This window comes from Clarias gariepinus, chromosome 23, assembly GCF_024256425.1.
Source record: "Clarias gariepinus isolate MV-2021 ecotype Netherlands chromosome 23, CGAR_prim_01v2, whole genome shotgun sequence".
NCBI classification, from domain to species: Eukaryota; Metazoa; Chordata; class Actinopteri; order Siluriformes; family Clariidae; genus Clarias; species Clarias gariepinus.
In genome coordinates, this window is record NC_071122.1 from 11692111 (window position 1) to 11709087 (window position 16977).

At 38.1% G+C, this 16977-nt stretch overlaps 4 protein-coding genes across 7 annotated transcripts in view; 2 read left to right on the top strand and 2 right to left on the bottom strand.

Annotated features, from left to right (window-relative positions):
• Nucleotides 1-592: 592 nt before the first annotated feature.
• On the top strand, nt 593-7391 carry si:dkey-222f2.1 (intermediate filament protein ON3). Of its 3 annotated transcripts, XM_053484011.1 has the most exons (9): nt 612-946; nt 2161-2369; nt 2651-2711; nt 4592-4687; nt 4934-5098; nt 5360-5485; nt 6018-6285; nt 6854-6924; nt 7091-7391. In XM_053484011.1, exons 1-8 carry the CDS (start codon nt 653-655, stop codon nt 6877-6879), a joined length of 1245 nt encoding a protein of 414 aa, XP_053339986.1. In that variant the 5' UTR covers nt 612-652; the 3' UTR covers nt 6880-6924; nt 7091-7391. The 3 variants fall into 3 exon arrangements, with proteins under 3 accessions (XP_053339987.1, XP_053339986.1, XP_053339985.1); XM_053484012.1 differs by lacking the exon at nt 6854-6924 and having other exon boundaries at nt 593-946; XM_053484010.1 differs by lacking the exon at nt 6854-6924 and having other exon boundaries at nt 5369-5485.
• Nucleotides 7392-9955: 2564 nt separating this feature from the next.
• On the bottom strand, nt 9956-12100 carry LOC128511241 (pre-miRNA 5'-monophosphate methyltransferase). The gene is made up of 2 exons (XM_053484013.1): nt 11848-12100; nt 9956-11032 (listed from the first exon to the last, which is right to left on the bottom strand). Exons 1-2 carry the CDS (start codon nt 12055-12057, stop codon nt 10478-10480), a joined length of 765 nt encoding a protein of 254 aa, XP_053339988.1. The 5' UTR covers nt 12058-12100; the 3' UTR covers nt 9956-10477.
• Nucleotides 12101-12310: 210 nt separating this feature from the next.
• On the top strand, nt 12311-14272 carry LOC128511242 (cytochrome c oxidase assembly protein COX14 homolog). Of its 2 annotated transcripts, none has more exons than XM_053484015.1 (2): nt 12311-12415; nt 13850-14272. In XM_053484015.1, exon 2 carries the CDS (start codon nt 13860-13862, stop codon nt 14040-14042), a length of 183 nt encoding a protein of 60 aa, XP_053339990.1. In that variant the 5' UTR covers nt 12311-12415; nt 13850-13859; the 3' UTR covers nt 14043-14272. The 2 variants fall into 2 exon arrangements, with proteins under 2 accessions (XP_053339990.1, XP_053339989.1); XM_053484014.1 differs by having other exon boundaries at nt 12311-12411.
• Nucleotides 14273-16057: 1785 nt separating this feature from the next.
• cers5 (ceramide synthase 5) overlaps nt 16058-16977 on the bottom strand; it is a 37356-nt gene continuing 36436 nt past the window's right edge. The window contains exon 10 of the mRNA XM_053484692.1: nt 16058-16531. Within this exon, the coding sequence (XP_053340667.1) occupies nt 16385-16531 (147 nt within the window). The 3' untranslated portion in view covers nt 16058-16384. The remainder of the gene's footprint in view (nt 16532-16977) is intronic.

Below are 16977 nucleotides of genomic sequence, written 5' to 3' on the forward strand. Positions count from 1 at the left end.
GTAGTAAAAAGAGGTGGCAAGTTATGAGGTACAATTAGCTCCTACTGTATTTAAATATTGTTTTTGTGTAGCTGTACTTTATTTAAGTATTTTCCACATATTATACTTTTAACTTATTAATTTAGACAACAAAGTGATTAACAGGTGCCTGGGCTAACCACTAACCACTATACTGGTATTCTGGTCACATTCTTGTTTTGAATTTGCAACCATGAGTCCTTAATTTTTTAGTTCATAAAATAAAATATTAAAAGGTACAATAGTATGATATACATGCAAAACCAACTGGATATCATGTTGAGATTTAAGATGTATGCTCCTCTATATTAATTATGTTAGAGTTTAGTGGAGCGAGAGAGAAATGGAGAGAGGTATCAGAAGTAGTAGTGGGTGTGTGTAAAGAATGTGGGAGGATATGGAGTGGAACAAGGTGAATACGTGCACTCCCTGTTCCGGAGACAGGAGATCCATAAAGACCAGGCTGTCCAGGCACGTGTGCGCATGCGCATCTACTGAAACAGGTTTTACAACATCGCTCTCACTCCACCCCAATCCAAGGATTTAAAAGCCCTCCACTGGTCACTTGCTGCACTTCCACAGCATCTCCCACAGCATCCTCAGCTTCCTTCCACTAGTCCATTATTTCTTCACCATGAGTCTGAGGAGCAAGAGAATCAGTTCGAGTAGTTCTGTAAGGAGCAGCGGGAAACTTGGTGGCTATGGCGGCTATAGCTCTGGCTTTAGCACAATGTCCCTTGGAGGTTTGTCACCCAACTTCAGCACCAGCAGCACCTACTTGGGCGCCCCCATAACCAGCATCTCCGTCAACAAAAGCCTGCTGGCCCCCCTCAACCTGGAGATCGACCCCAACATCCAGATGGTTCGCACTCAGGAAAAAGAACAGATGAAATCTCTTAACAACCGCTTTGCCTCCTTCATCGACAAGGTAAGATTTGGGTTATTGGTCCAAGAAAGTAAAATGTATCGTTACGGCAGATCCAGACATGACATTCTACAAGGTAGAGTCAACAAGTTGATCAATGCCTTTCTTTGCCTTTAAATTGCTGACATTTCTACTAGGAGCAACACATCCTTGTTTAAAGGGCTGCTTTACAAAGACGGTATTGTACTTCGGGTCTGTGACGCCAAAGTAGGAGTGAAATTGTTGACCCCATTCCATTTTAAAAGGATACTTAGTTTTAGACATCTAAGAAGCCCAAGTGTTCTCAGACAAGAGCGATTTGCTTAACACTGCTGGAAAGCTCATGAAAACGATAGTTGAGCTTTAGCACCATGGCCCTTTTCTCTAAAGCTGGACTGTAACCGGATAAAAAGCAGGTCAGGCTTGAGCGAGTCACCTAAGACACCACTATCCCTAAGAGTATGAAGAGAACCTTTGTGCGCTTGGGGGACAATGGCAACCCAATCCCAGGGGCCTCCTGGACTGAAACAGAGACTTTTACTGATACCAGTCAGGGCCAAAGGGGTTTTTTAAGTACTGGCCTCAGATCAGTGTTCAAAAAGAATGAGATTAGGTTTGAAGAGGGGTGGCTGATCTATGAGCATGCCTTGTACATCTAGCTCTGCCACGCAAGTAACTGAGGGATAATGTTGCTCCATTAGTGTCACTCCCCTGGCACAACAGCAATAAATGAAACCAGTCTAGCCTTTTAACATGTGTGATGGACCAATACACTAAAGGACATTTAATTATTCCATTTAACCAATAATCCCACAGAATCAAGCTTCTTTAGGGACAGCAGACAAACCTCAATAAGCGAAGATGTATAATATTACACATTAAGAGACATCATGAGAACATTGGAAGTCTGGTAGCATAGTTAATAACATATGCATTTAATTTTAAAGCTTCAATCACTCACACCTAATGACCTATACAAACTGTAAATTGAGTTGGAAATCCATGAATCTTTGATTAGTTTGGCACCACACTGGACTTCATCCTTCAGCAAGGTCTATAAGATACTACAGATAATAACAGGCATCAGGGGAAACAATGAGTCTTTTTGTTTCAGCTGCATGGAGTAACATAGCAAGGAGATCTTTTTTCCATCTCATTTTTAGACCACTTCCCTAATCCTAGCAAACATTCCAAAACTTTTCATAATATTATCTTTGGCTTTTTTTTTTCATTCACAGGTGAGGTACCTGGAGCAGCAGAACAAGATTCTGGAGACCAAGTGGGAAGTTCTGCAGGGTCAGACCCCCGGCAGGTCCAACATTGAGCCCATGTTTGAGGCCTACATGGCCAATTTGCGCAGACAGCTAGACGTGGTCAACAATGACAAAATCAAGCTGGATGGGGAACTGAGGAACATGCAGGGGCTGGTGGAAGACTTCAAACACAAGTAGGCAACTTTAATAAAACTAACAAACTAGAAATGTCTTAATATTAGGTTAGGTTACTGAAATAGTACATCTAAAATCCCCCCAAAATATTAACTACTGGTGTTTATAGTGAATTGTGGATTGGAATTTATTCATGAATCTAAATTATATTACAGTTTTTGAAAGCAGATTAAACATATGAATGATGTCATAATATTATATGGAACAATAGAGTGTCTTAAATAACAGATAAGCTCTGAGTGTACAGTAATCCCTTCCATTTCTGTTGACTTTGATTCAGGTACGAAGAAGAGATCAACAAGAGAAACAACCTAGAGAACGACTTTGTCATCTTGAAAAAGGTTTGATTCCGCTACCGTCCTCTCAGGGGCACTCATATGGACAATAGGGTCTTTTGTCCGCTTTAGGTCTAATCCTACTACAATAAGACAAGGGAGAAGAGTAAACAACCTGATACAAAGGCACAATGGAAGTGTCCAAGGTTTAAAAAGATGAATATTTATGAAAGCTGAACCTATGTATATTATATTTTAACGGAGCCCTGGGTGGGTTAGAATGATATATCTAACATTTTGCCTCTGGTACTGTACAAGCAATGCTAGAAACCTTAACTTCTTAACCACTCATTAAGGAATGACATGTGTTGACCGGTGACATTTCTAGAATTACATATTACACTATCTTATATTTCCATGTCTATTCTATGGAAAAAAACTCTGTTGTCTCCGTTGCAAATGTTTTATTTTACTAACACAAAAAATATTTTTGTCACATTTGAAAAATTATATAGTGATTGCATTATTTTATGAACCGTAAAAATGTTGCTGTAACTTAGAGTAGCTTTGGAGAGAAGTTGCTGAACTGGGTCACTTGTCTCTCACATGCTGTAACACAAGTACCTGAGGGATAATGTTGCTAGCCTTGAACAACAGCCAGCACTCTAGCTTTTAACATGTGTGATGGACCAATAAGTATCTTTAATTCTTATATTCTTATAACCAATAATTACACAGAATTTATTTTAGTTATGTGTTAATAAGTGCATGTTTGCAATGATGTACAGCAAACAAATCTAATCTGGATAAGCCTAATTAGACAAGAAAATAATATGGGATGTTTGAGTTGAAAGCCTGAGGAACTACTTGTTCTCTAAAAATACCATATAGACAGGGGAATGTATGCAGCTTTTGCCTTCCAGTCACCACACCCTACAGAGTTAACATTACGGAGATGTGATAAGTGATGCTTTTTGATAATGATAACCCTCATGGGAAAAGTACAAGTACAAACCCTTTCCTGTCCAACATGTTGAACTACATTACTGTGTAAAAGTCATCTTCTTGCCTCCCTGGCAATGCCCAAACTCCAATGCAGTACCAGTCCCGAGCCCGGGTAAAATGGGAGGGTTGTATCAGAAGGAGCATCTGGTGTAAAACAAGCATACAAACAAACAAAAATCCTATGCGAGGTTGTGTGCGGATTAGAGGGTCTGCTGTGGTGTCCCCTTGATTAAATAAACGGGAGGTTTTACTGCAAAAAGTTTCTCAGCAGCAACCTCATTTCCACTCTTGTCTGTTCCAACCACTCAACATTTAGCATCATCATCTGTCATCATCTGCACCTGTTTCGCACTGGTTCATGCCATAAGGTAGATGTTTTTTATGCTTGCATTATTTATAGGTCACTATGTAGCTTAAATAAAATAAAAAAAACATTGGACTGAAAATAAGAGCCAAAAGGTCCTTTAGGAAGTCTGGAGATCTATTCCACATGACAAATACATAAAGGCTGTCTCTTTGGAAGCAAAATATGATGAAATGAGCGCTGGCGCAAGACTTCTGCACAGTAATGTATCTACTCCTAATGGCACTGAACTAGGGATTATTGTTATCAAATTTATTAACTTTAGTTAATGCGTCAGGTCTTAAAACCGTTGACTTCATCCAGTTTTTCAGCTATATATAGTCCACAGATTTGCTCTCCCAGCTCCTAACATGGCTTTGGGAAGCCTGAACAGAAAGAGCTGCAGGATTTTATCCTAACCAGGCAGAACAACATCTGATCTCTAATTCATTTGTATTTGTCTTTAAATGACTGATGTTATATTAGGTGTGTGATTTAATAAATGTAATAAATGAACAGGTGTTATTAAACCAATATCGGTGCACAGAAACATATATTTCATTCCTGACCTGAAAAGAGACCAATGAATTGTTTGTAGGATGTAGACTCTGCATACCTGGTGAAGGCTGATCTGGAAGACAAAGTGGGTGCTCTGACTGATGAGATCAACTTCCTCAAGACTATTTACGATGAGGTAACACTGCCGTCTCCGGCTTACTACTGGATTTAGAAATCTGTACAGCTGCTTTGTAACATTAACTAATCTTAAAAGAGCTGCGGTATACAAATAAAACATAATTAGATCAAAGTGAATTTAGAACTTTGGATTACTTTACGTGTCAAAAAACAAAATACTGCAGATATAGATATACGTAGTTGATATAGTGGAAGTGAAAGTAACTTAAGTAGGTCGCTAGCATTTTTTTCCTTGTTGATACAGGAGCTGCGTGAGATGCAGGCCAGCATCAAGGACACCTCCGTCGTAGTGCAGATGGACAACTCACGCAACCTCAACATGGACCAGATTGTGGCTGAGGTCAAGGTCCAGTATGAGGAGATCGCAGCCAAGAGCCGCGAGGAAGCTGAGGCCTGGTACAAGTCTAAGGTAGTGGACTCTTTGAGAATCATGCGAATCATGCTAGAATCATATACTAGAACATAAGACGTTTAATTATTTCCTTACCATAAGTTGATGGCACTGAAACATACTGTATAATCATTAATCTGGCTGTAGGCTTTCATCCAGCTTTATGAGTTCCTTCATATTTTAAAAAGTAAAATATTTCAACATGATTATGCCAATTAATGTTCAGTTATTGCTACATACACTGGGGATGTCTGGCATGTGTTTGTGTATTCTCTCCAGTATGACCAGATGGCCAGCCAGGCTACACAGTATGGAAATGAGCTGAGGACCACGAAGGCTGAGATCGCCGAGCTGAACCGCATGATCAGCCGCCTGCAGAGCGAAATCGAATCCATCAAGGCCCAGGTACAAAACCCATGAATAATGAATGACTGATGAATAATGACGAATAATGAATAAACATTTTTAGGGAAAATAATCTATGTAAGAAATCTGGTCAAACACATACCGCATGGTAACGGCTTACTAGATAAAGTTTACATTTTTATATAAATTAATTAACAAATTTTTCATTTAGAATATGCAAAACTGTGGGTTTTTAGAACAAATTTGGGTTATTTTCTATTTGCAGGCTGTGGGGGTAAAGTATTGGGTATTGGACATATTAAGATGTCATTACTGAACAAAGGTAGCAGACATGGGAATAAAACTTTTTTAACTCTCCTCTTCAAATATGCAGATTTTGAACATGAGAATGGTAAAATATTCTCATGTATAAATAAATGGAAATCATTCATTCATTTATATTTACTAAAAACTTTATCATGGTTATGGTAAGACCTACTATGTAAAGTCCAAAAATTGTATATTTCCATATAATTTTTGAATAAGTGTCCAATATTTGTAAGATGTAACTAGAAAACCCTCTTGCTCCCAGCGCACTAACATGGAGAACCAGATCGCTGAAGCAGAGGAGCGTGGTGAGCTGACTGTGAAGGAGGCCAAAGCTCGTATCAGAGACCTTGAGGAGGCGCTACAGAGAGCCAAGCAGGACATGGCACGCCAGCTGCGGGAGTACCAGGAGCTCTTGAATGTCAAGCTGGCACTGGACATCGAAATTGCCACTTATAGGAAGCTGCTGGAGGGCGAGGAGGACAGAATTGGGCAGCAGGGCGTCGTCAGCATTCAATCCATGCAGGGTTACAGTGAGTATCAAGCTTAGAAACATGACTATAAAACAACTAGATTTGGCAAATGTGGTTTTTTTGTTGTTTTTTTTACCATAAATAAAAGGCATAGTTTGGCTTTTTTCAAGTCTTAAATGAAATAAAAACTGAGATTTGTACACAGTAAGAACATTAATATAAGTCTTGGTCATTTTTCAACTTTTCACACCAACTGTGAAGTTTGTCATGGAGACCACAAGGACATTGAAAGTAATTGTGGCCAAATTTAACAACCATTGTTACATGCAAAAATGCATTCCAAAGTTCAGCTGACACACTCATGATGCGTCTGAGCTAATGTGAGATTGAATTACAGTGAATTTTGTACATTTACAACAAATGTTGGTTCATGTCTACACTTTTTAACCGCTTGTATAGCTTTAGACACAATCACCTCAAAAGATGTTTGGGTCAGTAATAAGATTTCTACATACACAATAATATGATTAAATAAAATGTATTTTCCTTAAAAACACATACTGTGCATTTCAAAAATGATTACAAATAGTATTTTTAGCTCTGCAATGTCCTTTTGTCCATTTTATAGATAACAGTGTGTCATACAGAGTCTGAAACCACATAAACAAGTTGGTTTGAGATCACTAAAGAACTTTTGAGGTGAGTGTGTTTGCATGACGCCAAACCCGAGGCTAGAACCGTCCCATACAAATCAGCAACAGCAGCCTTATAGCGTTATTGCAAAACTAAAAAGAAAAAAGGAGGAGAATTTAGTATTGTCATTTTTTTTTTGGTATAAAACATAAGTATGTCTTTTTTATTCTAGGCTCCAAGGGAATGAATGGCTACCAGCAGGTCAGCTCTCCACCCCCTAAACTACTGATCAAAACTACGGAGGTTCGAGACAGCACCAGATTCAGCACTCTTTGAAGTCTCAGTATAAAATATGATATCTTTAAGAAACTTTTGTAATACTAAAATGTAGGCTCATTTTATGTTAGAACTGTTAAAAGAAACTATATCTATATGCATTTTCTGTATCAATAAAGGCGGCATAGACCTGATATAATACAGTACTGTACTGAATAAAGAGTTATGGAAAACAAAATTGTTATATGTACGTACATAAGTAGACCTTAATTTTTATTTAATCTTTCTTTGCATTAAATCTCATATTGCCTAATTTGGGATTTTTTATTTACAAAAACACAACACCTTATCCACAACTGCATCTACGCATTTTTTCATAATGCCATGTAAAGACATTAGAATGAAATTGTATTATGTGACATTGAAGGAACTGATTTTTCACTTACGTAGATCGATCAGCCAAGATATTTGGTGTCTAATTTTTGGTTTTTAATGTTTTGTATTTGAGCTAAAGACACTAATGGTCCTAGTCAGGGGAGTTCTTATCCCAGGAACACAGAATGTGATGCGGGAATTCAGCCTGAATGTGCGTGAATGTGCACACTTATTCACACACATGCACACTCCTGTTCACACCAGTGTTGTGACTTATATCACATTACACATTACCCACCTGAAGTGACTTACATCCAACTTTTTTACCCTAAAGGATGCAGATCTGCATGGTCAATACATGGTCAATACATGGTCAGGTGACTTGAATGAGAACAGTCAGATCGGAATTCATGCAACTTTCTGCCACTGTGCATGCGTGGGTATTTCATAGCCGTGCTAGCAATAGCTGCTAAAACAGCTAAAGTTTAGGCATCTGGCTCGCTTCCTTCTTTTGGATCGAAACAAATACAGCCAACTAACTCCTTGCCATACTTCAGAGTAAAATCCCAAGCTTATTTTTGCTGAAACCACATTAAATTTTTTTTTTATTACTGAGTGTATGCACATATGTGTTGTGTTTTGTGTGCTGTTTCAGAAGACAAATCCACATTAGAGTCAGATAGAAGCCACTTGTAACTCTGAATGTGAACCAGCATGACACACAAATCCAATCTGACCAAAACAAACTTAAGAGTAAACAACATGGCTTGTAATGTGAGCGTAGCTTTAGCATCACCAATCCACATACCTGCATGTTCCTGGAAATGGGAGGAAACTGGAGAACCGAGGAGCACGTTTGCACAGACAGTGACCTAAGCTCTGTGTCGACTAGGGATCCTGGCACTCTAAAGTATCATAAGTGTAAGCCACCGTGTGATAAACTATAAAATACATTGGTATAGTAAAAATCTAGTTAAAAATTACGTTATTTGTTTTTAACCCTAGTATTCAGTATGCATTTTTACACCTCCTTCGGAACCAGTGGTGAATTTCTCAGTGTTCATTTTCATGCCTTTTCTGTCACCCCCTGTCTATGACCTCACAGGTGAAGCCTTTTCCAGTTAAACAAGTTCTAGCCTTTTCAGCTAAATTACACAGGAAATCATCCATCCATCTATTTCTGTCTACTGCTTGTCCTGTTTAACTCAAGGATAACTCAAGTGCCAACCTATCGCAGAGAACAGGTGCACACACACCTGTTCCAGTGACTTGTAGAATCTGTACTAATGCGTTCTGAAGTTTTCTGACATCTCATTGAGCACCTCATTCTCACCAAGACACTTTATACAGTTTTCACTTTAATTTGTTAGCTCTCTTGTACCTCAGTGAATTTCACTGTGTTGTAATGCATATGAGACAAAGATTTAACTGTTTCAACTAAGCACAAGTTAAGCAAGAGCTCCCCCTGGTGGACAACAATTCACTTGAAACCCTGAGTGAGTTAAAACAGGGGCTTCTAATCACACACAGGCTCCTTTAACTGTGAACTAAATTCCACACACTCGCTCCAGTGCACAAGAACAAACATAATATTAATTAAATTACGATGTATTAAAATATTATAATATGAATTTACATAGTATAATATATATTATATATAAAATATAAACTAACTTCAAATACAAGTTAAATTTGGAAAAAGCTACAATTTTACTCTTTTATCCGCCATAATTATTTCTAAATAAACTTGGCAAATAATTCACTCCTACCACATGGGATGGCAATGTTTAGAGTGTACCACCTGTAGGATTATAAAGATACAGTGACCTTTTACTTCTTTAAATGCCTTGAGCGGATGTTGAGTGGCTGCGAGCATGCAGGTGCATGCTTGTTTCAAGACTAATGAGCACTTGTGGTGTGTTAAGACTGGGGTATGCATGTGTAATGTGTGGGTTAGAGCCTAATTTGCTCACACAGTTTAAAGCCGAAGGCTGACCGAGGCTTTTTAATGCGCACAACTTTTGATAATGTATCACCATAAATACAATGCAATTTTCAGAAGCTTTCAATTGATTTATATCCGAGGTTAATCAGTCATGGCTGATCAAGCTAAAAACCAGACAAAGTCGGTCACTGGTGCATTTATATTATAAATTTTATATCTACAAAGTTTTGCAGTCACCGTGGCAATACATGAATTGGGATAAAAAGGAATCACAATTTAAAACAAAATTGCTTTTCCCCCTTATCTCTATTAATATCATCGTAATGAGGAATCAGAGAGATTCCTTTCCCCACTGTATAGGTTATTAATTTATACTCTCAGAGACAAGTTTGATGTATGAATGCTTTACAGAACTCGTGAGGCATTCAGATGTTATTTTGAGAACCAATGAGTTAGAAGCCTTCAATAAAGATGAAGCCAACATCTTAAGAGATAATTTAATTCACTTTTATTGTATGGAACTTTTAATAATAGACATGGTAATGAAAATAATAGACTACATTTGTACAGAAACCAATGATGGAGATTGAGATTCTTTTGAGGTTTCCTGAGAGCCATGAGGAACCAGACTCTTCAGAGCGACACGGAATAGTGGGATTAAAATAATCACTCTTTTATAATTGTATACTATGAATGCAAACAGTAAACATATGTATTTTAGAGTATATGTATATCAGTCTGCCCAGTATGACAAGATTGTAAATAAGAGTCCTGGGATGAGCACAAAATGATATTTCTGATTAGGGCAGGTAAAATATCATCTCAAGATTGTCTACTGAAGCAAGGGTGATTCCTTCAGGTTTTGAAATGGGCTCATGTTTGACCTTCCAGAACAGAGATAATGCAATTTCATTATTTTCAATTAAACTGATTCTTCAATGACTCCCTGAAATGTACTCTTAAAACAATAACTGGTTATACTGAGATAAGTTACATCCTCATTAACCCTTATCAGTCCCATCATCATCGCCTCTTGAACAACAAAAGGCTCCGGTCCCACGATGTACTCCCGAAACTCTGCACCAGCTCCATTCCACATTGCTTTTCTAAATGTTCTTTAGCATGAGCTGCCATATCCCCACGGATCTCCAAAGTCTTAAAGTGGTCAAAGTTGCTCCGTCCAAGTTTCCGTAACCGACGAGCAGCCGAGCGGTAACATTTCCACGGCTGCGCCTCTAACAACAAGCACTCGCACAAAGAGGCGAGCCGTGAAAGGAAAGTTAATAAGGCAGCATCTCCATGGTTCAGGTGGACCCACATCGTCACGGCAAAACATGAACACAAGTCAAAGCGACTGCGTCCAAACTTTTCCAGGTAGGAGGTGAGTTCAGCGTGGCTCTCTTCCCTTGTGATATCAAGAGGGATAAACTGAATGTTTTGAGGGAACGGGTTTGAGTTTCGAGCCCGAAAGATTAGGTCCTGGTCTAGATCAAATCCAAGTAGTTGAATATTTTTGGAAGAATCATCTCCGGGTGCCTGATCTTGAAGAAGATGCTTGTACAGTGCAATAGATAAGTCCTGGCAAAGAGCAACAATAGAGAAAGGTGAACAAAAAAAAATCATCATGGCAGGTTGTGATTTACTTTGACAATGTCTATTTTTTTTTCATATACAAGGTAGTCCAAAAGACTGGATCCATAGCCAAAAAAAGAAAGGGGTGTTTAAGGCAAACCAGAAAAATACTTTGTGCAGAATAAGTCATGAGAGTAAAAAAGTCCTTGATTTTTTTTCTATATGATTCTCTCTTACACTAATGCATTCATCCCAGTGTTTCATGGGATGGTATGCTTGGATACCATCGAGGTAGAAAGCTTTATTGGTATCCCCGAGCCATGATTGGACGGCCTGCTCATCTTTGAAACGCTGGCCTCCCAGGAACTCCTTCAATAGCTCAAAATGAGAACTGGTTCGAAATTGTGTACCAGCTCCGGAACCACGTCGGTGGAATTAAGGTAAAAAGCTACTGTGGTGCCTCAGCCTCAACATACTGAAGTAAGGTGACTAAAGCTCCACTGCATTACTGTCTTTAGGTCAAGATGAAGCAGGGTCTAAGTGTCTTCTCCTTTCCAAGATCAGCAAGCGGCAATGTGGGTAATGTTAATTAAAGCAAAACCTGTTAATTAAGTGAAACTAGACAAACATGTTGATAAAAGTATTAAAAAGAAGGTATTGTAGTATTGTAGAGGTTTTTTCTCTAAAAGTGTGCATCCTCTCATTTGAACTCACTTGCATCTAGGAGCATTATGTGGCTCTTATTAGTAACAAGAAAACAGAAACACTTTTTAATTTAATTATGATCTGGATCTTTGAGCTGCTCATGTCGACTCTCTCACCCCGGAGTTACAGCCCACATCCAGCAGCACGGCCTCTGTGTCCGGCTGACACCCCACATCCTCAAGCAGCTTGCTCGGGATTAAACTCAGACGATTCTCAGGCGGATTAAACGTGTAATAATTAATAAAGTTCCCGTACGGAGCTGCACCAGGGTCCTCTTTTTCCTCACCGGACTCTGAGCGTGCGTGTTTATTAGTCGGCGCCGCCATTTTTATTATTTTCAAAATAATTCTCTCTGTACTACTTGGGTATCGCTTTAAACGTTTTAATATAAAATAAAATAAAATAAAATAAAAACATTATTAAACGATCAAAAAACAATTTATAATTTTTTTTATAATATTTTGTTTGTTTAAACTGCTTAATTAAAGCTAAACAGCAGAAAGAAAAAAAAAAAAAGACGTACGGATTTATAAAACGCCTTAGTCGCGTTTGGCCCTTTCGGTTCTCCGTAGCATAATCCGGAAGTAATATTGAGCAGGAGGAGTAGCTGACTGACATTGAGCTTTCCTAAAGGCGGTGATTGAACCATCCCATAAGAGTTAAATCTGAGGAATAAACGGGTCAGTATGTATTAAAAATGTATTATCTCGGTTTGTGGGATAACTAGACAAAATAAAAGTTAATTATAAAGCATGTGCTAGCTGGCTAATTTAATCTACGTCTCGTGCATGGTTTACTCTCCAGAATAGCAGATGCTTGACATTAAATAATTTTTTTTCTAAAAGCAGACCTTTTGGAAATTAATACTTAAGGGGAAATAGTTTTGGAAATACCTTCCTTTTTTAATAATTTTGCACCTGTTTTATTTAATAATCGCTACCAAATTATTAAAATGTTTTGATGGACCTGTACTTGTCTTGTGTTTACCCAATCACGCGCTCGAGCTGATTAAACCACACCCCCAGGGGCGTGTCCTGTTTTACAGCAAACTTAATATTTGTCTGCCAGGCTAATTCATATTCCTTATTCAAAAATTAGAAGTTTTTTCTTTTGTAAGAGGACTGCACCACCGTCTCAGATTAAAGTTTCTACACAGTTAGGGCTTCTTCATCAGTAATCCTAATAGAATTTTATCTACTATGCAGAAGGCCCTGGTTAGATTCCCACCCAATGCCTAAACCCCAGCCACTGGATGCAGTGCTTGTCTAAAGTCCGGGAAAAAAATTGGGTTGAGGGTTGCATCAGGAAAGTCTTTCGGACAAAAACCTGTGCCTAGCTGGGTGCGGATTGCGGAACATACAACTCCACACTCACTGGGGAGATTTGAATTCGTAATCCTAGAGCAGTACGGATTTTATCCACAATCCACAAAGAAGTTGGCTGATGGGGGTAAAAGTGGGGATGACATATCTTCTAATTGCATGATCTTTCCTGATTTTTATTTCTTTCTACATAGTAAAACAACGCTGAAGGCCTGCAAAATATGCAATAATTTTTAAACAATTAATGAATTGAATTGGTTTTTTGATATTGATATTTTTGAGGCTGGTAACTCCAAATGAACAACTCTGCAGCAGAGGTAATTTTTTAGACTTGCTTTCCTAGGATGGTCTTCATGAGAGCCAGTTTCATCCTAGTGGTTAATGGGTTTTGCAAGTTCAACTGACAATGCTCTTGCAAGAACTATTCCAGAACAGCTCATCTTCATGTCTTAAAACAACAACTGACTGTTTTTGTTACTTAATACCATGCGTCATTCAATAGTTTAATAGAAATCTCTAATGTTGGTATATAATGTAGAAAATAAATTACTAAACAAAATGCAACAAAAGGTCTGTCAATATCCATTAACATCAGAAACTAGGAGCATTGCTGGAGCAATAATTTGTGGTAAATATTGACTTGTATTTGGAGAAGCTTTAACCAAATTAAACCTGTTCTACTTGGGACAAAATGTGGTCTTGTGTATTATATGAGATGAAATACAGATCAACCATGACTTGTTTTGTTTTTAGAAACCTGTGGCATAACTCAAAAGTCGTTCTCTTTTCATTTTAGCAAGTTCCTCATGCTGACTTCGAAGCGATTGGCTGACGTTGGATACCGCGTCTTCTCCGGATCCATGATGCTGCTGACTCTGTACGGAGGCTACCTGTGCACCATGCGTGGCTACCGCTACTGGCAGAGACAGAAGCAGCTCCAACTCGCTGCAGAGAATCAAATCATTGACCAGGAGACAGTCAAGGACTGATCATCTGTTATCAACATACAGGAACACCTGTCTCTCTTCTGCCTTTAGGGAGGGACATTTAGATGATGAGATCTCGTCCACTATGCATGGCGAATCTATATTTAACTGCACCGTGAAAATGCTTTATATTTTTGAAACTTTGTTTATGTCAAATGTAATATAGTGATAATGTCAAGTGGAAGAAACCATTAACCGGTTTATGTTGCTTATTCATTAAAAAAATGGGGTTACCAGTGTTTCCTTTTTTTCCACCCTCAAAAACGAATTGATTATATTCAGAGTACAAATTCCAAACTAGTCTGCTTTAATCCTTGTACAGTTGTGCAAGTTCAATTTGTATTGCATGGATACAAATTGATGGCTTTTTACATCTTTCACACTAGGTCGTTCACCACATTATATCATATCACATGACTGGAGATGCTCACGTCTAAACATTAACGTATCGATATAAAACATTAATAGTGCACTATTTGCAGTTATCAGTGTTGACCTGAAAACAGTCAATGCATTTCTAACTTCTCATTTACTGATATTTTTCTAATTTAATTTACTTCAAATGCACAGCTTTGTTAAATACAAAATTCTCCATTCAAAAAAAATACAGCATGCAGGCAGCTTTAAAACATCAGCAGAAATCAAATGCCATGGATCAGCTGGAACATGTTTGGTGTCTGACTTCTGCACTGGAACTAACAAGCAGTCAAAGTCTCTTACCCATATAACCGTTCATAAATAGATACATAACCTCTTAACTTGTGGTACAATACCTTTAACAATGGAGTGGAATGATACCCAAGAGACTGCCTGTACTGTGCAACATTAATGTTCAGCTATACACACTGAAAAAAAACATGATCCCAGCAAATACAAGGAGTGTTCAAATTAAGCTGGGTACTTTTAATTGTGCAGAAGAACAGAACACAGTTATGAGAGTAAAATCTACCTTTCTATCGCTATATAATCTTTTGTTACACTAAGGAACTCACGTCTAAAATGCTGGCCTCCCAGGAGCTCCTGTAATGGCCCAAATGTGGAAAGGTTTCCACATAAATGTCATTAAGTTTTGTGTCTTGTTATGCACAAGAAAGTCCCGGTTTTGACTTGAACACGTCTTGTAAAATATCTTTTTAAATTTATATACTTCTTATAAGATTCCAATACACCAAATATAAGATTATAAAGCTAATTTCCAGCCATATTTTACATTTTTTAGAATTTTCAATTTTACTGGCAAATAATTGTACTTTTTTTTTCTTCCCTAAAAAACGATTGCAAAAGTATCACTATTTAACAATAGTCTAGAAATAGATTCAATTATCTCGTTTGTTTTTTTTCAACCTTATATAAAAAAAATAAGGAAAAAAAAAAACCCAGTAAATGCATTTGGGTAGATTTAAGACATTCGAGCTTGTTAAACATTTTTATCCTTTTGTCTACAGAGTAAAGTAAATCATACTGTTTTCTAAAGCGTGTGGCATTACTGACCTAGCCAAGTATCCCTGGCTATACCAGTGGATATGATTCAGAAGCTCTTAACCGTGTGGAGAGAATGCAGTGTGTTTCAGGTGTGTGTCGTATTTGGGGTTGTGTATCGTCTTGTGAAGGTTAGGATTAAAATTTAGGGTTGTTGGAGGTGCTGGATCTGGTAACGCTTTACCCCCTGGACTTTTGGTTCAGCAGTGAGGAGGAAGCATCAGTCCCAATAGACACCAAACATTCCTTAGCTGGATGCATTTTGTGGTGAGGAAAAAATTTAAAATTTAACCAAACCACCATTTTTTCCCTATAGGATGTATTATTTACTGCCATGGCAACTGCATCTCAGTTTTCATATGACATAACGGAGTACCGAATAATCTCTCAGTGTGAAGAGATCAAGTCATGTTTTTAATAAACTTATTTTATCTCTAAATAAAATCAATCAGAATGAAAAAAAAAAAAAAAAAAAAAAAAAACAGAACAGGCAAAAGACAAAATAAAAAACACAAGTAACCGAATGGTGAAATAAAAAAAAAAAAAAAAAAAAAAAGACGTCAAGTACATCAGACACAAAGGCTGAAAAGTGAAAAAAAAAGATGAAGATTCAGAAAAAAAAAAAAAAAAAACGTGATCACACTTCTGCTTCTGAAACAAGATAACTAACTCATCAGTGTCCGTACAGCCAACATGACTCAGCACTTCATCATCATCGTCGACACAATGTCAACACAAGGTGTGTAAAAACTGGGGGATGTGTGTGTACAGTACAGTTTGGTCAGGAACTGGATAAAGGAGTCAAAAATTAAGATGCTGCAGGAATAACAGTTCTCGTGAACGGTTTGTGAATCGCCACCGTGTCACTAGCTGCCGTCTTTGCGGGTCCAGGCCGGGGAGGTGAAATGGCCGTTGGTGCCGTTTTCCCGTTTGGCTGAAGCTGTGATGGTGGGAGTGGTTTCGGGCTCTTCCTCAGAGCTGCTCTCGATATCGCTACGCACGTCTTTGGATACCTGGTTCAAGGAGAAGAATGGAAGATTATGATTGTTTTTCCCCTCATAAACATACAAGCATGGATATATATGTTAGACAAGACTTGTATCGTCTTTTGTCCTAGTGTGAATGATTAGCGTGTATTGCACAAGGCCAAAGGCCAGCGCATAGCACCATTTAAACCTCCTGTTACAGATTTGGCACATGGTTTTGCTGATGTAATAAGTTTTTATAATAAGTGTTTGTTTATGTTGTAAAGTTGGCAATTTTAACATGAGGTCTAAGGAGATTGACTAACTTTTGGAAACATGCTCCCAGTGGACATTCAAGGACCTGCACATTTTCGCATTGGCTTTATTTTTCAGAACTGAAGGAAACACCTGTGTAGTATGGTCAAGGTCAGGCGTCTGTGCAGGAACCTCAAGTTCTTTCACTCGATCTATGAAGATGTCTCGATATGTCTTTA